Consider the following 20,650-nt stretch of genomic DNA (forward strand, 5'->3'; position numbering starts at 1 on the left):
TAAAAGGCTACTGATAGCAATATTGATCCTAGAAAGATACATTCCCAAAATTTCATTAATTGCACATTTCTTTAGATAGAGGTCTTGTGCATATGCCATTAACACTACTAATAACTGACCTTTAACTTTTAGTCTTTTCAGTTGCCATTAATTTTTTTTTAAGGGATTGTCATCTTTAGCTAGGCTTGGGTTTTTTTCAAAGGGATCTTACTGTGTGAAATTGAATGTGAATCAGAAACTAGCAGGAGAAATGGCAAATTTCTGACAAACAATCTGGAACCCAGAAAATTGTGAGCAGAGAAGGAATGGAGAGCTAACTCTGAAGTAACCAAATGGTTTTGTTTGATACACTGTTTGAATGAACAGTGGTTTACCAGGTCAGAAAATGAAAAGACCACAAGAGCAAAAACTTAAGTTATGTTTAGAGAAAAAGAGCTACACGCTGATCAGCAAGCACATAATAGTCTTTACTTTTCTAGCAGGAAGTTAACAGGATTATTTGCAGTGTATATGACAATTAGAACCTATAAGTGTGTCAGACATGTCAAAAAACATGTGTTTTGTATGTCCATGTGTATACATGGCTGCATTGTTAAGCACTGGGGTCCATTTTTGTATCTTCTTATTTTCAGGAATAAAATGGCTATGGTGTAGACCATTTAGACACCTAAGCACAGGATAAGCATGACAATTACAGTCTGTCTTCATGTCTCATCCCTCTTAAAATCCTGTGCTGCATCAGGCTTCTTCACACTGACTCTTTATGCGGCCTGAGAAAGAAGGATATCTCCTATTAACAATGATAATATTCCTGTCCATGAGGCTATATATTGGACCAGTAGTAGAGTTGTAGATCTCATGGGACTTGTAAGTGATGGGAATGTATGAATAAACCAGGCAATTATTTGTTATGTTTTTTAAATAAATTTATCATAAACCCCCTAAGGGTGGAATTATGCAGAAATTATTGATGAAAATTATCTCCTACTGCTCTGCAAGATGTTTAGGGCACAGAGGCTCCTTTTTATAGCAGTAATTATCCATGTTTTTTCTCACATAGCCAAGATTTCCAAAGGTTATTTGATACTTCCAAACTGAATTGTGATCCTCTTCTTAATCCACCCTGTGATATTGTGTTTTTCTTTCATTCTTTTGGGAAAGGTTTCTTGTATTCTTCCAGCAATTCTTATCAGACTCTGCTATTTTCACAAGAAATATTTTTTCAGGTAGGCTACCTTTGTCACATTCGAATTGCTGGTTATGAAGATAATGTAGCAATCATTCATGTTGCTAACCATATCATTTTGCTAATAAAAAAAAAAGTTTCACCCTATTTGTTTATTGCATTGAGTGATATTTTTGCCAGTTGTCTCTCATGCACCAATTATCTATTCTGAACAGTTATTTTTGGCACAGTATCTTTAGGCAAAAGGACAGAGCCTGGATTCTTTACTACTTCCAGGTTTAGCCCAATTGTCAATAGGGAGACTACTTGTGGAATGAAATCAGATTTGGCCAAAAATTATGAACTACTATTTCTAAGCAGCCTGTTCAAAGACACAGTTAAATCTCAAATGAGTGTTACTGTAATATAATTTAATATATTTGTCCTGTTTAATTTTTTCTCATTTACCTTATTTCATAAACATTTTGAGAAGCCTGAAAGAAGAGAGCTGTACCTTACAGTATAACTATTGGTTAAGGACACAAAATTCAATATTCTTTGGCTGCTGTACAAGCACTTTTGCATGTAATTGTTCTCACTTCTGCTTATTCTGGTTTGATTTTGAGTATTGTCTGGTATGTGTAATCCCAAGGCACTTTCAGATGAGACATTGAAAAAAAATCTTCTGGAAGGAAATTGCCCATTTTTTAAAATCAATCCATTATCAAGCAGAGTAAGTACTATTCTTGTTAATGCATTTGTTCATTTCAAGATGTTTAGCCTTTAATTCTTCTGAGATTAATCAAGTGGTAAATCAATTAACATCAGTGACATCTTGTCTGGATCTGGGGCCCACATGGCTAGCAAAAAACTGTTTACTCACCTAGGATCCAATTTTGATGTGTTTTACAAATGTTTGACCAATGCTGTGATTTTCCAGATGCTTTAAAATTGGATGCTAGACTATCTTGTTTAAAAAAAAATAAAAACAACCCCCTTCTTTCTACAAATGAACTTTTATTTTGACATCGTTCCAGTTTCTTTCTTTTATTATTCTTTTTTTAATTAAAGTTTCTGAAAAAAAAGATGGGCAAACAATTGCAGACCTATTGTGTTTCAAATGAGGTGTCTACTGTAGAGAGAAAATTTCAATCTGACAATAGCTCAATTCTCAGTATAGTGAAGGTCCTGTAGTATACTACAGAAATTGGTTTGAATATTATTCTTATGCTATTAAATCTCTTAGATATCAATATTCTCAAACTGCCATTCCTTGAGAATAAACCATAAAAATCTTACAAATTATACACTAAGCAAGCAGATTTGGAGGTTGCATAAAAGACAGTTTGATATAACTTTATACCATGCCTTGTCCTGGAAATTAGACCTTTGATCAAGGTTTTCTGTCCCAGAAATTCTTACATTATTTTTTCTTAGATAAGGATGGTAGATACTACAGTGAATGGCTCAGTTTTCAAGAACTACCATGGTTATTGTTTTTAGAAGTAAACCATAATTCTGACACATAATTCCATTTGCTGACTGAGCAACTAAGTCCAGTTTATGAGAGGTTAGTATTATCAAGTGATGATTACTATATCTTTGGATCCTTTATCTAGGCATAGTTAGGTCCACCATTAGAGCCGTCATTCCTCTTTAAATAATCAGTTGAGTGTGCCCTATCTTGAATCTCTCCTTTAGAAGCTGAGAGAGTTATTTTACTGCCTTATTTTTCACCAGTAGCATGGACAGCTTGCTTTATAGAATAACAGATTGTTTAGATTCAGATTATAAAGAATGCAGCTCTTGGGATTCCTGGAGGTCTTCCTGCAGGCCTGACACATGTTTTTCTAAGACTTTACACAGGCTCCCAGTGAAATTCCTGAGCTGGTATAAAATCATACTGATTTTTTTTCTTGACATATGTTACATGACTGTCCAAGCACACCCTAGCTTACAAACCCTTAATGCTCTTTGCATTCCATGAGATTTTCTTTTTCTTTTCAGTCATTTTTACCAGCTCAGCTGAATAAACAATTACTGTCATTCCTGTTGAACTGTTTAATGTGAGAAATTCCACTTTAAGAAAAAAAATGCATCTGTGAGCATATTAATGCTTTAACAAATGCTCAGGGACAGACGGCATCAGCTGTTCTTAAAAATAAAAGAATAATTTAAACATGGGAATACCCTTATATCTTGTAGACAAAACCAGAGAGAGATTAAATAGCCATGAATTGATATATCTTGGAAGAAATTGCAGAAAATTCTGCCTACAATCAGTAAGAGGTTCACTTAAAAATCATCTTCCTCCTTCAGATTTTTCCATTTCCTCTTCCTGTTTCACCAATGAGCATAGACAGGACTTTCTGTGTTGACTGTAGAATACATGCCTCTTCCTGTGGTGTCCCAGCTGTCAGTAGAAAGGTAATAGTTTACATGGGCATACCCATGGTCCACACACCTACTGGAAAATGTTCTGTAAGGGAAAAGATATACTCAGAATTAAAATCATATTGCTGCAAAGAAAACAAGAAAAATATGTATAGTTAAATGGTTTTGTCCCTGTCTTTGCATTACTCCTTACAATTGTGTTACATAAAAGAAGTCTGACATGTTTGGGCCACCCCTTCTTGTTTTCAAGCTACTGGAAAGTGAAATGTATAAAAATGTGTTATATATGAGTAAATGTCCCAATGTCCCAAGATTTTCTCTCCTGTATGGAATTATGGACCATTGTTCTGAAATTGGTTTTCATTTTCAGTAATTCCACAAACACAGGTGAACTTCCATTGGTTAATACCCATGAATATGTATCTACATGTGCACAGAGGATAGGCTACGAGCAAGTTTTTCTATAAACAAGTTGACTGCAGGTTTGTAATGACTTCTGCATACTTACTGCCTTTGCCCAAAGCTGAAGCTTCTAGAAGCTGAAATTTGTCACCTGAAAACCTAAACTGATGCATCTTGAATGAAAAAGAAGGTGCTCATTTTTTAATAGATTATCACATGTATTCACTGAGTGCTTCCTAATAGCTTGATTTCAGCTCACAGGATGAGGAGGATTCTACTTCCATAATGAAGAGCCCCAAAGCACTGATTACTCAAGTATTTAAAAAAAAATATATAGTCTTTTGACAAATGAAGTTCTGGAAGATATGAAACAATGTGTGCAGGCTGCCAGTCCACACAACATTCATTTCTGTGCATCAGAGAGATGAGTGAGATTTTTCCATGTCTTCCACTGTCAGGGGGACTTAGAGAAGAACAGGATATTTCTTCACGTTTGTTGCTATCATGTGTCTGCTTCCCAAAGAAATTTCTCATTGAAATTTCTAGGAACTTGACTATGTGTTAGTTTAAGAATGTAGACTCACTCTGTGTGATGGCAGTGTCCCACTCACACCAGCAAGTGACCCACTCACGATCATCCATGGGCTGACCTTCCCCACGCTCTTATGGCTGTTGCCTTGGTGTATTTTCTACCTGCAAGTGGAAGCAGAGCCCAAGTGTCATGCCTTAATCATAAGTGCTGAGAATAAGTCACTTGTCTGTCAGCCCAAGTGACTGCTGGTCTGAGGCACAAGAGCATGTGTTAAGGAACTGAACCAAGGTTTCCCAGGTTTTCAGTGACTGCCTAGTCCTGGACAGTGTAGACAACCTGTGCTGCGTCTGATGAACTTCATTCTGGTCTATCTTCATCATTACAACTGAGTGGAGGTGTGCCTGTGAGGGCAGTAGGGGCAGATAGTGATACTCTGAGAATGATATTGAGTGGCTGATGTTTTTCATCTTCGTTATTTAGTGGCTCAGTTTATCACTCTTACTAAACTGCATTTTTAAATGGAACACTATTCGTCTTCTTACAGATGATAGAAGAACTTAGAAATTGGAAGGAGAAAGAAAAAATATCCCAATGATGGTCATGCACCTTTAGATCATCTTCTAATAAAAGAAATTCTCCTTGGGGTGGATCCAAGAGAAACAAGAAAACTATATCCCTGAAGATTTTCTCTAGTCCTACAAGATAAATTGGTATTAATGGCATAGTGAGGATGCAAATAGCATCTGCTTTCACCTTTCCAGTGGACAGGTTATTAGAAATCCCTTAAAGGTGTATACATCTATGCAGTCAGGCACTTGATCTGTAACTATTCAGATTCAGTGCTGGCTGCTTGGTCTTCTTGAAGAAAACACATAGACCTTCAGTGATTTCCAAGACCTGAGGTAATAGACAAACGAATAACAACAGAGGCATCTGAAATAACTTCAGTAGGAGCTGAAAGTCTAAAGGAATTCCCAGCTTGAGCATGCAGTTAGTAAGATTTAGTAGAGCTTTTCAGCAAGCCAACATTTTGCACTGGTCAAGTTAGATAACATACACTAGTTGGTGGTCATACAAATTACCTCTGTGTGAAATGATCTTCCCTTGAGTTTTATATAATAGAGTTTTATCATATATCAATATACTTTGCTTAATGCACACCTCCCAGCTGTATAAATAGTTTCAGGTAGTAATTCTGTAAAATTAAGACACATTCTTTTGAATGGAGCAAAGGAAAGCAGAGAAGAGAAATGAGGGTTGTTTTGGTATGGATTTTTTTAGCTTACATGACCTTGTATCTTTACATTCAGGTAAAATATGTCTGATCTGTAACATCTGTCTTTCCCGTTTTTCATAGCCCTTTTCTGACCTGGAGAGACATACAGCATATTATTGTCAGGACTTCACGTGCAGGACACCTGAATGCTAATGACTGGAAAACCAATGCAGCTGGTTATAAGGGTGAGACCTTCCTTTCTTCTTTGCCATCAGAGACAACATCTTATTTGATATTTTTGAATAAGAAATGAACTCAAGTAGTTTGTTTGACCTTATGTTGTGCATAGTTCTGAGAAGTTTCAGGCTCAAACTGAAGGGGTCTATCTTTTGTAAGGAAAACCTCTTAGAATCACTAAACCCAAAAATAGCAGCTACAAAATGCATTGGACAGATCTTCTTAGTCCCTTTCAGTCCTATTTCATGCACTGCTGTTTTTTAATTTTTTCTTGTATAGCTAGTATTCTGATAAAATAGTCTGGAGTTGAAGATACAGCACTTTCTGGATTTAGACAATGTTTTCATGCAGAATTGTTGACAATTTTGATTAAAAATGACAAAACAGTATTTTCAAATTTCTGTTTTATGTGATTCATCCTGCACTACTTATACTTAAGATTTCTGTCAGATTTAGGACAAAATCAAATCTTGAGCTATCAGGACTTTTAATGGTACAGAAATCATACTATTCAGTTAGCTGTCATGTAGGTTTCTGAAATTTTGTACAGTCTTGTAATTTTATATTAAAGCTACATCTTTATCTTTTTTCCTCTTTTGTAATGCAAGCAGAGGTAAACATTTGTGCCATTAAATAAAATATGTATTTTCAGGACAGGTTAAAACTGGACCTTGAATCCATCCAACATTGTGTTTCAACACAGATTGGCTTCTGATTCCTACTCACTAAATTCCTACTGCTTTCAGTTTGGATTGCATCTGAAAAAAAAAAAAACAGAATGGCTTATTTCTGGTTCTCTTTTCATGAGAGTTCCACCCAAAACTGCAGTACTTCTTTTAAGATGAGATTTGAACTGTTTTGTGCTAGGATCTCATGGGAGAAGAATGTAATATAAAAGAACCATCAAATCTGTACCCTGGTTTCACTTTAAAACTGAAGCCTAGCTTTAATCTATTTCAGATCAAGGCACTGCTACCGTAGAGCATCTTTAACGTACCATTCTGACCTATGACACTTCTGCTGCAATGGAATAGAAACCAAACCAAAAAATGTTTCATTTTTTGATCCAAACCAGGCTCTAACTACAGAAGATAGATTTAGAAATTAGTATTTGACTTGAACCTCCTCATCACATGAAGGTTCTGACATTCAAGAGCCTGGTTTTGTCCCATTTGCAAGCACATGCCCACACACAAAACCACATACATAATTCCTTAATTGCAATGACATTGCAGTATTTGTTACTGAGAAACATGTCCCAGGATCTAAAAAGTTTTGACAGCAGATTGTGACTGTATTGTCATGTAGTTGGAGCAATCTGAAATTCAAACAATGCTTTTCAAGTAGCATAAAGTAGAGCATTTTCTTCTGTAACTCACTTCCAAATTCCTATATTTTTATGTTTTTCCACTTGTTGCCCAAGAGAGGCAAACATCCTGTGAGGCATTTCACAGCAGCTGACACTCATTATCGAAAGAGAGGTCACACTAACACACCAGCAGTAGCAGCATTGGCAGCAGGACTTGCACTATTGCACCATTGGAGACTGCTTATTCTGAATACTTGGAGCCACACATATTTCTATACATTTTAGCAGATAAATAGTGAGAAAAAGGGCTGAAAAAAGGTTTCTCCTCCACTTGTGAAAAATCACAAACAGAGAAGCTCAATTGGGGAACTGGGATTCAGGAAATACAACTTGAGCTGGCAGAGCTCTGCTGTAGACTCTGTGGTAGAACTGAAAAAGAGGAAGACAGACTAAGTGCCTCGACCTCTGTGGAGCTCAGGAATCAACCTTAACCCAAATAAAAGCACTAGTTTTAACTAAATTATTTTGGCAACTTAATCTGAGCAAATGGTTCCAATAAAAATGCAGCTCTCTTAAAACCTCTGTTGGTTTTGGAAGAAGGAGAAGCAAAAGATTAGATTACATCACAACATCCAAACCTGAATTCAAAAAGGGGTTTACACACTGCTGCTGGCAGGACTGAAACAGATTTTTACTATTGCACGTGGCAATATTTAGTATAATATTACAGTATTATACTTCTCTGTTGCCAAAAGTAACTATTAAAGTCTGGTTTTTCATAGATTAATTACTCTGATCAGATTGAGTTCCTTAAGGAATTGTATCATAATTTTGTTGATGGTTAGATCCATATTTCTTCCATAGCACAATCTTAAAAAAGGAAGGGATGGAAGATTTCTTTTTTTTTAATTCTCTAAAGCAATGGCAGTCACAAGAAATAATCTGCCTTTCTTCCATGCAAGAAAGAAAAAAAACTAGTAGAAAGAGAGAGACAGGCTTGCTCCTTTACAAATGAGAACTGAAAGGGTGAAAACCACAAAACCTTGGAAGAACCTCTCACTCAACAAAGGGTCAGCAAGAGTTGGTAGTTGAAAGTGGGTCAGCATGCCTTTTCAGAGGGCTGGTTTGCTGGGCTGCATGGCAACCCTGTCCCTCGCTATAGTCCCTGGCAGTTGCTGTTGCAGAACGCACAGAAGGAGCTCACAGATGTCATTACTGATTGAAAGATCTCCTTTTTTTTCCTGTCCTACATTCATAAAAAGAAAGAATAATTCATTAAAAACATTTGAGCCAGCTAGTGATTTACTAAAGCAGTGCCAGTTATTTGTTTATTTTTCTGGCACTTCAACAGCATTCATTAAATGCATGTCAATATAATTCACTCATGAATGGGCAAGAATTTTTTCTTGGTAATTTTTTTATTATTGTTTTGTTGCCAGCCAGCATGTATCTTTCCTCAGGAACTTGTTATCTGGTAGTCTCAAAAACAAAGACTTGAATTTGGGGATATTCTCTGGTTAGTCAGTTGTACACTTAATTTGTCACTAGACAGAAAGAGATGTTATGCTTAGTTTTGCTTCAAAATCAGATGGGTTTTTTATAATTAAAGCAGTTAATTAACTGATTATATGGAAAAACACTAGAGAACATCTGCTTTTGTGAAGATATCAAAACTGTTGATCTGTTTTTGCTCTGACAGATTGGTATTCAAAGGCTCCTTGTTCTGTCAGTTGTTTGGTCAACAACAGAGCATGCAACTGCATTCATAAAAAAGGGAATGCTGCATTAATGCCCACTTGTCTCTAGGTTGAAAAATACAGAATGCAACTGCAGTTTTAAGAACAATGGTCAAATCATCTGAACAATTCTTTATCTGTAAGTGAAGCTCTAAATACTGTCAAATACTGTCTCTGGGGAAACAGACCATTCACAGTGAAGGAATACTATTAATCTGCAGGGAGATGTCTAGGGAACATCCTTCACTCTTCCTGGCGCTAAAATGTAGACAATAACACATCAGTACAGTGAAATAAAATGGTACCGAAAGATAAAAGGAAATCAAAGTTCTAGCCACTTTTTTTCATTTTCAGCCTATTCCTAGGCCTAGTGGAGGTATTACTCTTACAGAAACTGAAAGGCATCTCATTTGCCAGGGAGTAACAGACTACCAGAGCTGTCGCATCCTTTTACATTAGCCAAAGTATCTGCTGCTTCCACTGGAGAGTGACACTGGAGAGAACTGGTCACTTAATGTTTTACAGCCTTTTAATATAATTGCTTAATTGCAGTATTTAATAAAACTGGTGATTATTCTTGTTGTGAGCAGAGCATTATGAGTCTGGGAGAGAGAAAGAGACAAGCCTATCTATGCTGCTAGATAGGAGACCTAGATTGGCCAGATTTAAGTTGCTGTACGGTGACTGGTAACCAGGCACAAATTCAGAGATGAGCAAGAAAATCTTCACAACAATATATACTTTTCAGAGAAGACAAATAAACTATTCAAAGACACCCTGCTGCATATTTTCAATAACTTTAAAATTATATTTTTAAATCATTGTTAGAAGCTGGCATAAGACTTTTGAAAAATAGCAAGCATTTTTGAATGGGTATGTCAATCAATCAAAGCTGTTGCTCTGTCAAAAGACCTTCCAGTGTTACAGATGCTAGCTGGTATTTTCACATGCTGTTAGCACCCAATATCAACTCCTGTCCACCCCTAATGCCTGTACACATGGTGCATGGAGTAAGTGAAACATGTGCTTTGAGTTTGGCTGTTGTAATGTCCTAGTTTTGGGTAGTTGGCAATCTGACACCAAACAAATGAAATTGCATTGGTCTTTGTAGGAGTGACGAAGCCTATATACTATGTGAGCTACACTAATTATTTTATATGCTGAAAGATTAAGCTGATATTTTCAGGCAGACAACTTAGAATGCTGTTGGTAAGTTTCTTGTTCAACTTGTTGACAACCATGGGTAAATGCAAGCTATCTCACATGTGCCTTGTTTCTCTTGTTCTCCCAGGGCTGTGTTGGCTTGAGGCAGTGTTTCCTCACCAGGAATACTCCTAGCGCCATGTCCTCTGGCCACCTGCTCTTCTCAGCAGACCTGTGGCTTCATTGCCAAGCCATGACAGAGAGCTATTTCTACAGCTCTACACCACCCAGAGAATCCCCTTAAGCCAGATTTTGTATCCAAGTGCATTAGTCCTTGAAAAAGGCTCCAGCTTAGTAGCGTCACTCTCTAAACCACAGGTGTAACGATAACATCATCAGAAGAATCTAACATCTAAAGTCATATTTACCAGACATAAACTACATGATTTTAATGTTGTGGGAATTAGATTTATCAAGAGAGAAGCATATAGCATATAATTTCCAAATGTAAGCCCCACAAACCAGAACCTTACTAAGTAAGGTTGTTAATGTAGGCAGCAATGAAGTTTCAAAAAGAATTCCAAGGGCAATCAAAAGACTTCAGGGCCTTGGGATGACTGGTTAAAGGTTCAGGAGTGCAAGCAGTGTTCCCCTCTACCCTTCCAATTGCAGAGAATGATGAGAGGAGAATCAGGAAGACCCAGCAGATCAATAACTGGCTCTGACACCAGTGTCACCAGCAGAGGTTTGGGTTTTTTGATCATGGGTTGGTCTACACGACACCACACCTGCTAGCAAGAGGTGGGGTACACCTGTCTCAAAGGGACAAAAGGGTCTTTGTGCAGGAGTTAGCAAGGCTCACTGAAAGAGCTTTAAACACAATTTGAAGGGGGAAAGGGATAAAACCAGGCTCACTATAGATAAGCCTGGGGTGGCATGCCAGTGTTTGAGGGATGGCATGCTAACAAGGTCATTCAGTCTACTGCATGATGTGCTGAGTACACTACAGCACATTTGAAATGTCCTTGTGCTAATGCACACAGCACCATAGATATCTCAGGAGAGGTAAGGGATGGAGATCCATGCAGCAGCAAAGACATTACTGTTGTTGGTGTCTTAGAAATCACAGAATTGCCTAAGAACAGTCACATAGGAATTAGGGCTCCTCCCAAAAGAAAAGATGGCAGAATCAATGGCCTGACTGAAAAGCATCTACACCAATGCATACAACATGGGCAGCAAGCAGGGGGAGTTGAAAGCCACTGTGCAGCAAGAACCTATGATATAGTTGCAATCACAGTAACATGTGGTATGACTGACACAACTGGAGTGCCACAATGGATGGGTATAAACTCTGCAGGGGGGATAGGCAAGGAAGGAGAGGTAGCGGGGTAGCCCTGTATGTAAGGGAGCATTTGAGTTTGATGATGGTGATGAAAGGGTTGAGTGTGTATTGGTAAGAATCAAGGAAAGGCCAACAAGGCAGACATCATGGTGTGACTCTGTGGGATGAAGAGACAGATGAAACATTCTGTAAGCAGCTGGGAGAAGTCTCATGATTGCTAAACCTTGTTCTCATGAGCGACTTCAACTTACCAGATGTCTGCTGGAAATAAAATACAGCACAGAGAAACAGTCTAGGAGGTTCCTGGAGTGTGTGGAAGACAACTTCCTGACACAGCTGGTGAGTAAGCCAACTAAAGAAGGCACCATGCTGTTACTGCTCTTTCCAAACAGAGAAGGACTTGTGGGTGATGTGATGGTTGGAGGCCATCTTGGGCACAGCGATCATGAAATGTAGATTTCTACAATTCCAAGTAAGGAGGAAGTAAGGAGGGTGCTTAGCAGAACTGCTGTCCTGGACTTCTTGAGGGCAGACTTTGGCCTTTTTAGGGGACTGATTGAGCGAGTCCTCTGGGAGACAGTCCTGAAGGGCAAAGGAGCCCAGGAAGGCTGGCTATTCTTCAGGAAGGAAATCTTAAAATCACCAGAGCAGGCCATCCCCATGTGCCACAGAACAACCCAGCAGGGAAGAAGACCAGCCTGGCTGAACAGACACTTTTGGCTGGAACTCAGTTAAAAAAAGGAAATTATGACCTTTCGAAGAATGGGCGGAAAACTCAGGACTAGAAGGATGCCATGAGGTTATGCAGGGAGAAACCTAAAAGGACCAAAGCCCAACTGGAACTTAATTTGGCTGCTGCAGTAAAATACAAAAATATATAATGTTTCTAGAAATAAATTTAGAACTAAAGGAAGACTAAGAAAAATCTGCATCCTTTGTTGTATGCAGGGGGAAACATAGTGACAAAGGATGAGGAAAAGGCTGATGTCCTTAACACCTTCTTTGCCTCAGTCTTTAATAGTAAGACCAGTTGTTCTCTGGGTAACCAGCCCACTGAGCTGGAAGACAGGGACAGGGAGCAGAACTAAGCCTCCATAATCCAAGGGGAAATAGTTAGCAACCTGCTACACCACATAGACACGTACAGGTCTATGGGGCCGGATGGGATACACCCAAAGGTAGTGAGGGAGCTGGCAGAAGTGTTCACTAAGCTACTCTCAATCATTTATCAGCAATCCTGGCTAACTGGGGAGGTCCCAGATGATTGGAGGCTTGCCAGTGTGACACCCATCTACAAAAAGGGCCAGAGGGAGGACCAGGGGAGCTACAGGCCAGTCAGCCTGACCTTGGTGCTGGGGAAGGTTATGGAGCAGGTCATCTTGAGTGCCATTGCAAGACAACCAAGTGATCAGGCCCAGCCACCATGGGTTTATGAAAGGAAGATCCTGCTTGACTAACCTGATCTCCTTCTGTGACAAGGTCACCCGCTTAGTGGATGAGGGAAGAGCTGTGGATGTTGTCTACCTATACTTTAGTAAAGCCTTTGACATTGTTTCCCACAGCATTCTCCTGGAGAAACTGGCTGCTCATGGCTTAGACAGGTGTACCCTTTGCTGGGTAAAAAACCTCACTGGGTGGCCGAGGCCAGGGAGTTGTGGTGAATGGAGTTAAATCCAGCTGGCAGCTGGTCACAACTCGTGTTCCCCAGGGCTCAGTACTGGGGTCATTTCTGTTTAATATCTTTATCAATGATCTGGATGAGGGGATCGAGTGCACCCTCAGTAAATTTGCAGATGACACCAAGTTGGGTGGGAGTGTTGATCTGCTTGAGTGTAGGAAGCCCTCTGTAGAGAGGGACCTGGACAGGCTGGATTGATGGGCCAAGGCCAGTTGTTTGAGATTCAACAAGGCTCAGTGCCTGATCCTGCACTTGGGTCACAACAACCCCATGCAATGCTACAGGCTTAAGGAAGAGTGGCTGGAAAGCTGCCTGGTGAAAAAGGACCTTGGGGTGTTGGTGTGCCCAGGCAGCTGAACATGAGCCAGCAGTGTGCCCAGGTGGCCAAGAAGGCCAACAGCATCCTGGCTTGTATCAGGAATAGTGTGGCCAGCGGGAGTAGGGAAGTGATGGTGTCCCTGTACTCGGCACTGGTGAGGCCGCACCTTGAATGCTGTGTTCAGTTTTTGGCCCCTCACTACAAGAAAGACACTGAGGTGCTGGAGCATGTCCAAGGAAGGGCAACAAAGCTGGTGAAGGCACAAGCCTTATGAGGAGTGGCTGAGGGAACTGGGGTTGTTTAGTCTGGAGAAAAGGAGGCTGAGGGGAGACCTTATCGCTCTTTACAACTACTTGAAAGGAGTTGGTCTCTTCTCCCGAGTAACAAGTGGTAGGACAAGAGAAACGGTCTCAAGGTGCACTGTGGGAGGTTTAGATTGGATATTAGGAAAAAATATCTTCACCGAAAGCATTGTCAAGCATTGGAAGGTGCTGGCCGGGGAAGTAGTTGAGTGACCATCTATGGAGGTATTTAAAAGACGTGGAGGTATTTAAAAGCTGTGGTGCTTAGGGACATGATTTAGTGGCAGACTTGGCTGTGTTATTTTAACATTTGGACTCAGTGTTCTTATCCATCCTAAATGATTCTATGATTCTGTGGTTCTAAGTAGGCAGATGGCAGCAAGAGTTCTCGATTAGCAAATGTATTTTTGGAAGAGGCAATCTAGCCATATGTAAATGACCAAGTCTTCAACAGATTCATGGATGTAAAATCTAAGAGAGAGGTTGGCATTCACTCACATGGGTAGGCATTAGTCTTATATTTGCTGAACTGGTTAGATTAATCTGAACGCTTTCTGCCTTGCAGCCCCTGTTGGAAGTTGTATGAAGTCAGAGCAGCATTTAGTTTAGGAAAGGAGGGAAGGAAACCAGATAAAATTAATAGCTAATCTAACAGTGAGTAGAAGTGTCTCCCCAGCACTGACAGAATATGTATGATAGCAAAAGGTCTGTGTCCTCAGGAATCTCACACCATATGTAAATATCTAGAAGTCACAGGGTCAGTATCATAATCTTTATCATTGCTTTGTACAGGAAGCATTACTGTAACTGGAGAAAATGTCAGAGGTGGGATTTGGAAGTTAAGGTAGAAGGTAGTTTAGGAAACATGAAGTAAGAACATGCATTTTTTAGCAGCAAGTTTAAAGTGATTGTCTTTTTATTTTGTTGTCACTGCAGCTTTCCTCAATGGCTCTTGCTTCCTTCCCAGATGCAACAATTTAACTCCCAGCTATAAATAAAGTTTTCTTAAAAGTAATATTAAAATTGCATTAGGAATTTTTCAGCATTTATTTGTTAAACCCAAACAAATTGTCAGGTATTGAACTCTGCTAACCTTGAGTAAGACCTAAAAATTCTCTTTGGGATTTGGGGAAGGTAGCTGGAAAATATATTGAATTCTTCACCCTAGATCATGGTTCTTGGATTTTTTTTTTCCCCCAAGCACAATTTGAGATCTACATAATGTTGCTTCCAGTTGAAAGACATGTAAGATCAGGAATATAACTGTATAGTTCCAGAGATGGAGATGTACAAAGGAGAGAGAGGAAATCTCTCAGAGAAGCCAGGGAGGCGTCATTACTTCTCCCAGACTCAAACTCTTCATTATCAAACCTGCTCATTACTCGTCAGCTCTGCAGCACTCTGTTCCCTGCTGGCTCTGAAAAGCAAGGAATGGAGCTGTGAATGTAAAACAGAATGTAAGCAGAAACTTCAGGTCTGTGCTGGGAAACATAAAGAAAATTAGACTGACATTTTTTCTTACAGCTGGTTGCTTTTCTGGGGTCATATATTGTGAGTCAAATTTACACATGTTTTAAAATGTAAATTATATAACTTTAAAGCAGGAGTAACAGCAGGCAAAAGGCAAAATTAGACTTCAAGTTTCTATTATAATAGTACTCAGAATTGTCACCAAACCATGATCAGCATAGCAGGCAAAGAATTTAAAAAGGTAATGCCTTTGCTCACAACTGACAGACTCAATGTCCATCTGTCCTAGATACAGAGCTATGCACCATTACTATGCTCTGCACCTCCTAGTATACCAAACATTGCCGAGTGGCCTGACAGCACTAACAGGATACATACTATGGGAATAACCTTTGACATTATTTTCTTTTAACAAGCTAAATCCAGACCTTTAGCAAAACTCTGCAAAGGATTTGGGGGCGGGGAGGAAGGGGAGACATAGAAGTCTTCCACTATGGACTCCTAACCTAAAAATCTGTCACTTAATGTGAAATGTAGATTTCAATTTTGCAGCATTAAGAAAGAAGAACCAGGATCAACAGATTTAAAAAGTGAATGATAAAGTGATACAATTCTCAAAAGCAGAAGGCTTTAATTGTAGACAATAAAGACAACATTTTAAAAGAAAAGTCCTTAAAAGTTATATGCAGTTGCATGACCTCTTTAGATACTAACTATTGAAGGAGTGCAGTTGTGAGAATGTTCTAGGCAAATATCTAGCCATGCTTGTATACATCCATGGCAATTGTGAACATTTGTGCATGGGGTTTTTTAAAAAACAGCAAGCACCTGCCTTTGAGAACATCAAAGCTCTTCAGTGCTATTGCATTGCTATAGTGCATTTCAGTAATTACAAAACTGGCAGTCGTTTTATTATCAGAGTGTGTCTATTTTAGTGGTGGATTCAGGCAAGTTAGGAAGCAGGTCTCACCATCTACTATACACTATTTTAATGACTTAGAGCATCCTGGCAGGATGTATAACATCTAGTAATAATAGGCAAAGATAAGGGCCTCTATAGGACAACTCGGATCAGTTAGGTGCCTGAAGTTGTTTGTAAATCTATCACTTTTTCTCTCAAAAAAAATTGGCCACTGGGGCATTGCTTTGAAGTCAGGGGATGCAGAAGTTCATCCACAAGGTTTATTACCAGCATTACTGCTCAAGCTATCTGCGTAGACTTAGCCTATTCATTAACTTCCTTCTGCTTCAAGTTACTGATTAGAATCTACTACATAGGTCTACAGGGATAGTGTGAAGTCTGCTTAGTTAATCAATAATTCCTCTGCTTTGAGGTGAATATGGTATAGTTTTATTTCTAAAAACCACCATCATTATAATTAAATAATTTGCAAATCCCTTTGCTATGGCTTTCTGCATATTGCTGTATATCCTTCCTCTGCCAAAATCTGCTGCTGCCCTATGGTCACTCAGAAATTAGCTTGAGTGTAAATATCCCTCTGGAGCACTGACACTTCTGAACTGACACAGCCAATGTGTGAGACAGAACAAGAAGGCTGTTCTGCACCATGTGTCTGATACACCTGACAGCACAGAAGTGCTATCTTTGTGTCTCCTGCTAACTATCTGTCAGCATTTCCACTTACAGTGCCTTTGATTCATCTGTCATCCTCTGTTCTGAGATGAAGTGTAGCATAGAGAGTCTCACCAAAAGGTGTTTTTATTGCTTGATAGGGTGAAATGACATTTGGCTGCTTTTGAATTATTGGGGAATCCTAACTGTAGCTCTGAGTGTAAATTTGCTCTTAATAGAGAAAATGTGTACATGATCCTAAAAGGTGTTCCATGGTGCATCCAGAAAAAGACTTTTTGTTTAAAGAAAATTTGCAAGCTCCTGTGTTTTTCAATGGATCCTTGTGCTTTTTGGGAAAAAAATCCGACATAAAAAGACTATCACTATTTAAAAAATTATAGCTTCTATTACTGTAGATGCTCTTTAGCCAACTTCACTTCAGCAAACTTTTTTCTCCCTTCTAAATGCATATAAGCCTTAGATTTATTCCATTCACACAAACTGGCTCATTTCAAGCGATACAAATGGATGTCTTCAGTAGAGGCTTTATGATTTATAGCCAAATGCTGCTGCAGAGAAGCAGCAGCTTGTCTGACTTAGCAATCACCAGCAAGCAGTAGTCAGGTTTTCCGTTTCTCTCACAACCCTGCTCCTTCAGCAGAGAAACCAGTCTTCCTGGTGACTCTACTGAGGTTTTCAGCAAGGCTCACTGGTATTCTCTCTGACTCTGGGGAAAATGTCCCCATATGTGGGGCACAGTAGATCCCATGTGCTCTGAGGACTGCATTAGCTTTACTTTACTTTATGTCTGCTTTACTCATACCCCAACAAGCTCTAAGACATAAATCCGGAACTGCTTCAGGTCTTGCTGTGGGCAGGAGAGAACTTGGAATGGTCATGCGGCATACACATGGGTGCTCACTGCTGATCACAGACCATGGGGTGGCTGAATCCCAAGACTAATGACCTCTGGCCAGAGGCTGCTAACACTCATGAGAGGAGGAGGTGTTCAGACGGTACTTTCTGTAGCTACTAGTAAAGTCTTGTTCTGATATCCCCAAAATGTATTTCACTCTTAGTCCTTTTTGTCAACCAGAGTCTGCTTGATAACCATATGTGTTTTAAATTTCTGAAGTAGATAAATACTGATAGGATGTGAATGCAAATGTGATTTTGGATTTAATTTCTTAATATTTTAAGGTGGTGTGTTTTAGGGCTATTTTTTAAGTGGCTGCAAAGTCTCATAGTAGGTGAAGCAGTGACAGAGTTGCACACAGAAACTATTCACAAAGGTACACTGGCTACTGGAAGCTGAGCTTCTACTAGCTGTTCCACTAGTGTTCCTGGGCAATCTATATTTTATTTTATCAATGAATAGGAGCTTTTGACAGACAGGGAATATGTAAAATCCAGAGGGCTGATCTTTTTTGTCAAATCTATTGTCAAGTAAATCCATGGTTAGTATATTATTGAAGAAATTGTTTGTACTAATACAAAAATCAGAAACTGACATAAGCACAAGTGGAAGCTCAATAAAAGCAAAATTTTAAGTATTCTGTTAGCACCTTTCTGACCATGTAAATGGTAAAATGGCTAGAACAACTCCCCTGTGAAGAAAGACTGAGAGTGTTGGGGTTGTTCAGCCTGGAGAAGAGACCATATTGTGACCTTTCAGTACATAAAGGGGGCTTATAAGAAAGATGGAGAGAGGCTTTTTACCAAGGCCTGTAGGGACAAAGAAAGGGGCAATAGTTGTAAACAGAAAGATTTAGATTGAACATAATGAAGAAATATTTTATGAGGCTAGTGAGACGCTGGAACAGGTTGCTCAGAGAAGCTGTGGATGCCCCATCCCTGGAAGCATTCAAAGTCAGGTTGCACGGGGCTTTGAGCAACTTGATCTAGTGAAAGATGTCCCTGCCCATGGCAGGGAGGTCAGACTAGATGATCTCCAAAGGTCCCTTCCAACCCAAACCATTCTGTGCTTCTATGATTCTATGATACAGAGGCCCTTCAGTTTTTCATGGCGCATGTGTGTAGACGCCACTTTTAAAACAAATCTGTTGGGCAACTTTCTGCCCTTCAAATCCTTCTCTGATGTCATGGTAAGAATAAGAACTCAATGTTCTACCATCCCTGCTGGGTCTTTAAAGATATGTGGATTTAAGAGAATTCTGTGGCAGGGAGGACTGTGTTTGCTGTTTGCTTCAAGAAGAAAAATTATGGGGTTGGTTCTGTGTAAAATATAAAAACACAAATATGCTTAATCTAAAAAGCACGAGGGAGTTGGTTTTACAAGCAAGAATAAAAAAGAATGTTCTTGCATGGTTGTGTTATTGGCTTGTAAAGCAGTTATTTGTTTCAGAAGTCACATTCGGTTATCACAGATTACTGGTCATAGGTTGACACAAAATGGGAATATGGCCAAAACAAGATGAATTCTCATTCAAGATCAATGTTCTCTGAGTTAGAACATGACAAAACAAAATCAAAATAGTTTAAGCCATGTGTCATCATAGTATCTCTCCTTTTGTGTGCTTTAATTTTATTTAGACAATTGTCTTTCTTGGTTGAAGTATTTTGATATACTAAGCAAATGACATAAACTTAAAGTAATATAGAATTAGAGCTTTATATTTGCAAAGAAAATGTCAAACGTAAAAGAAATATTGGTGTAGGCCAGTTTGAAATATTTATAGGATGAGAGTAACTCAAGAGTCTCACATCTAATTCTTTTGCTACACAACATTTAAGAAAAGCACAGTATAAGGGGCATTTTAGAGTCCTATTTTGTCTCATTTTGGATGAGACTGGATCAAGATGCCACAGTAGCATAAATGAACAAGTCATAATTTACCTACCAAACAGCTGAATCTAGTTTAGAAAAGCTGCGTATTCCTCATTTGACAAATTGAAGTTATTACCATTTCTCTCCTTCTGCTTTAGTATTTGATATGTGTATACAAAATATTTATATTTCCAATGCTGCTTTCACAGTATAGAAAATTAAAGGCCAAAAATATAGTAGGGAGAAAATATTCTACAATGTTTTTTGTCAGATGAGCAAAATAGCAAGGGAGGCTTAACATCTAAGCTACTGATGAGACACCTTGATGACAAGCAATGAAACTGCAGTCTAACAAATCAAGTTTAGCTGCACTGAGACACTGGAAATGCTGTGTTTTTAGTGTGTGGGCCCAGTTTTCCTGGAGTCTGCATGATGATTCTGTGTTATGCTTTATCAACACCAGCCATTCATATTTCTCTTACTCAAGTCAACTGCTGCCTTTAGATTTGGGGGTAGCTTTACATCCTTTTTGTATATAAATGAGGAAGTTATTGAATTTTCAATAACAGTTTCAGACAAAAACAAAGGGATTATGAAGAAGCTGGGGAATTCTATCCAGCAGCCGAGCAGGCCTTGATTTCATGGTGCACTAATAGAGGAATTGCTCCAGGGATAAATAAATGGACTTTATCCCCCAAGAAGTGTTATTTTCTTTAATGATAAGAAGAGTAAAGAGATCAGCTAAAACCCAATATTTACTTTGTGTAGCAGGAGGCAAGTTTTTCTCTGAAACTTGTCCTGCATCTGTAAAACTCCATGATTTTGCAGAAGTAGGAACAGGTCAGTTTGCATTGCTGCATGAGTAGAGAGAGGATACAAGGATAGTCTGTCCATGGACACCTTGATCACAAGGAGGTCATAGTTTTCAGCCGTCAGCTCAACAAGAGCAACAGTCTGTTCCTTCGTCGTAAGCTTACATTGCACCAATCTCACATTCCTATTCTGCCTCTGAAAGGCAAATATCTTCTTACAAAACAGCCC

The 20,650-nt window shown here is 39.0% G+C and overlaps 1 protein-coding gene across 4 annotated transcripts in view; it reads left to right on the forward strand.

Moving 5' to 3' along the window:
- Positions 1 to 20,650, forward strand: part of PCSK5 (proprotein convertase subtilisin/kexin type 5) — a 199,425-nt gene that overhangs the window by 142,062 nt on the left and 36,713 nt on the right. For all 4 annotated transcript variants that reach the window (XM_075078142.1, XM_075078140.1, XM_075078141.1 and 1 more), the window contains one exon: positions 5,851 to 5,954. In XM_075078142.1, the coding sequence (XP_074934243.1) occupies positions 5,851 to 5,954 (104 nt within the window). The remainder of the gene's footprint in view (positions 1 to 5,850; positions 5,955 to 20,650) is intronic.

Source organism: Phalacrocorax aristotelis, chromosome Z (genome assembly GCF_949628215.1).
Source record: "Phalacrocorax aristotelis chromosome Z, bGulAri2.1, whole genome shotgun sequence".
Classification (NCBI taxonomy): Eukaryota; Metazoa; Chordata; class Aves; order Suliformes; family Phalacrocoracidae; genus Phalacrocorax; species Phalacrocorax aristotelis.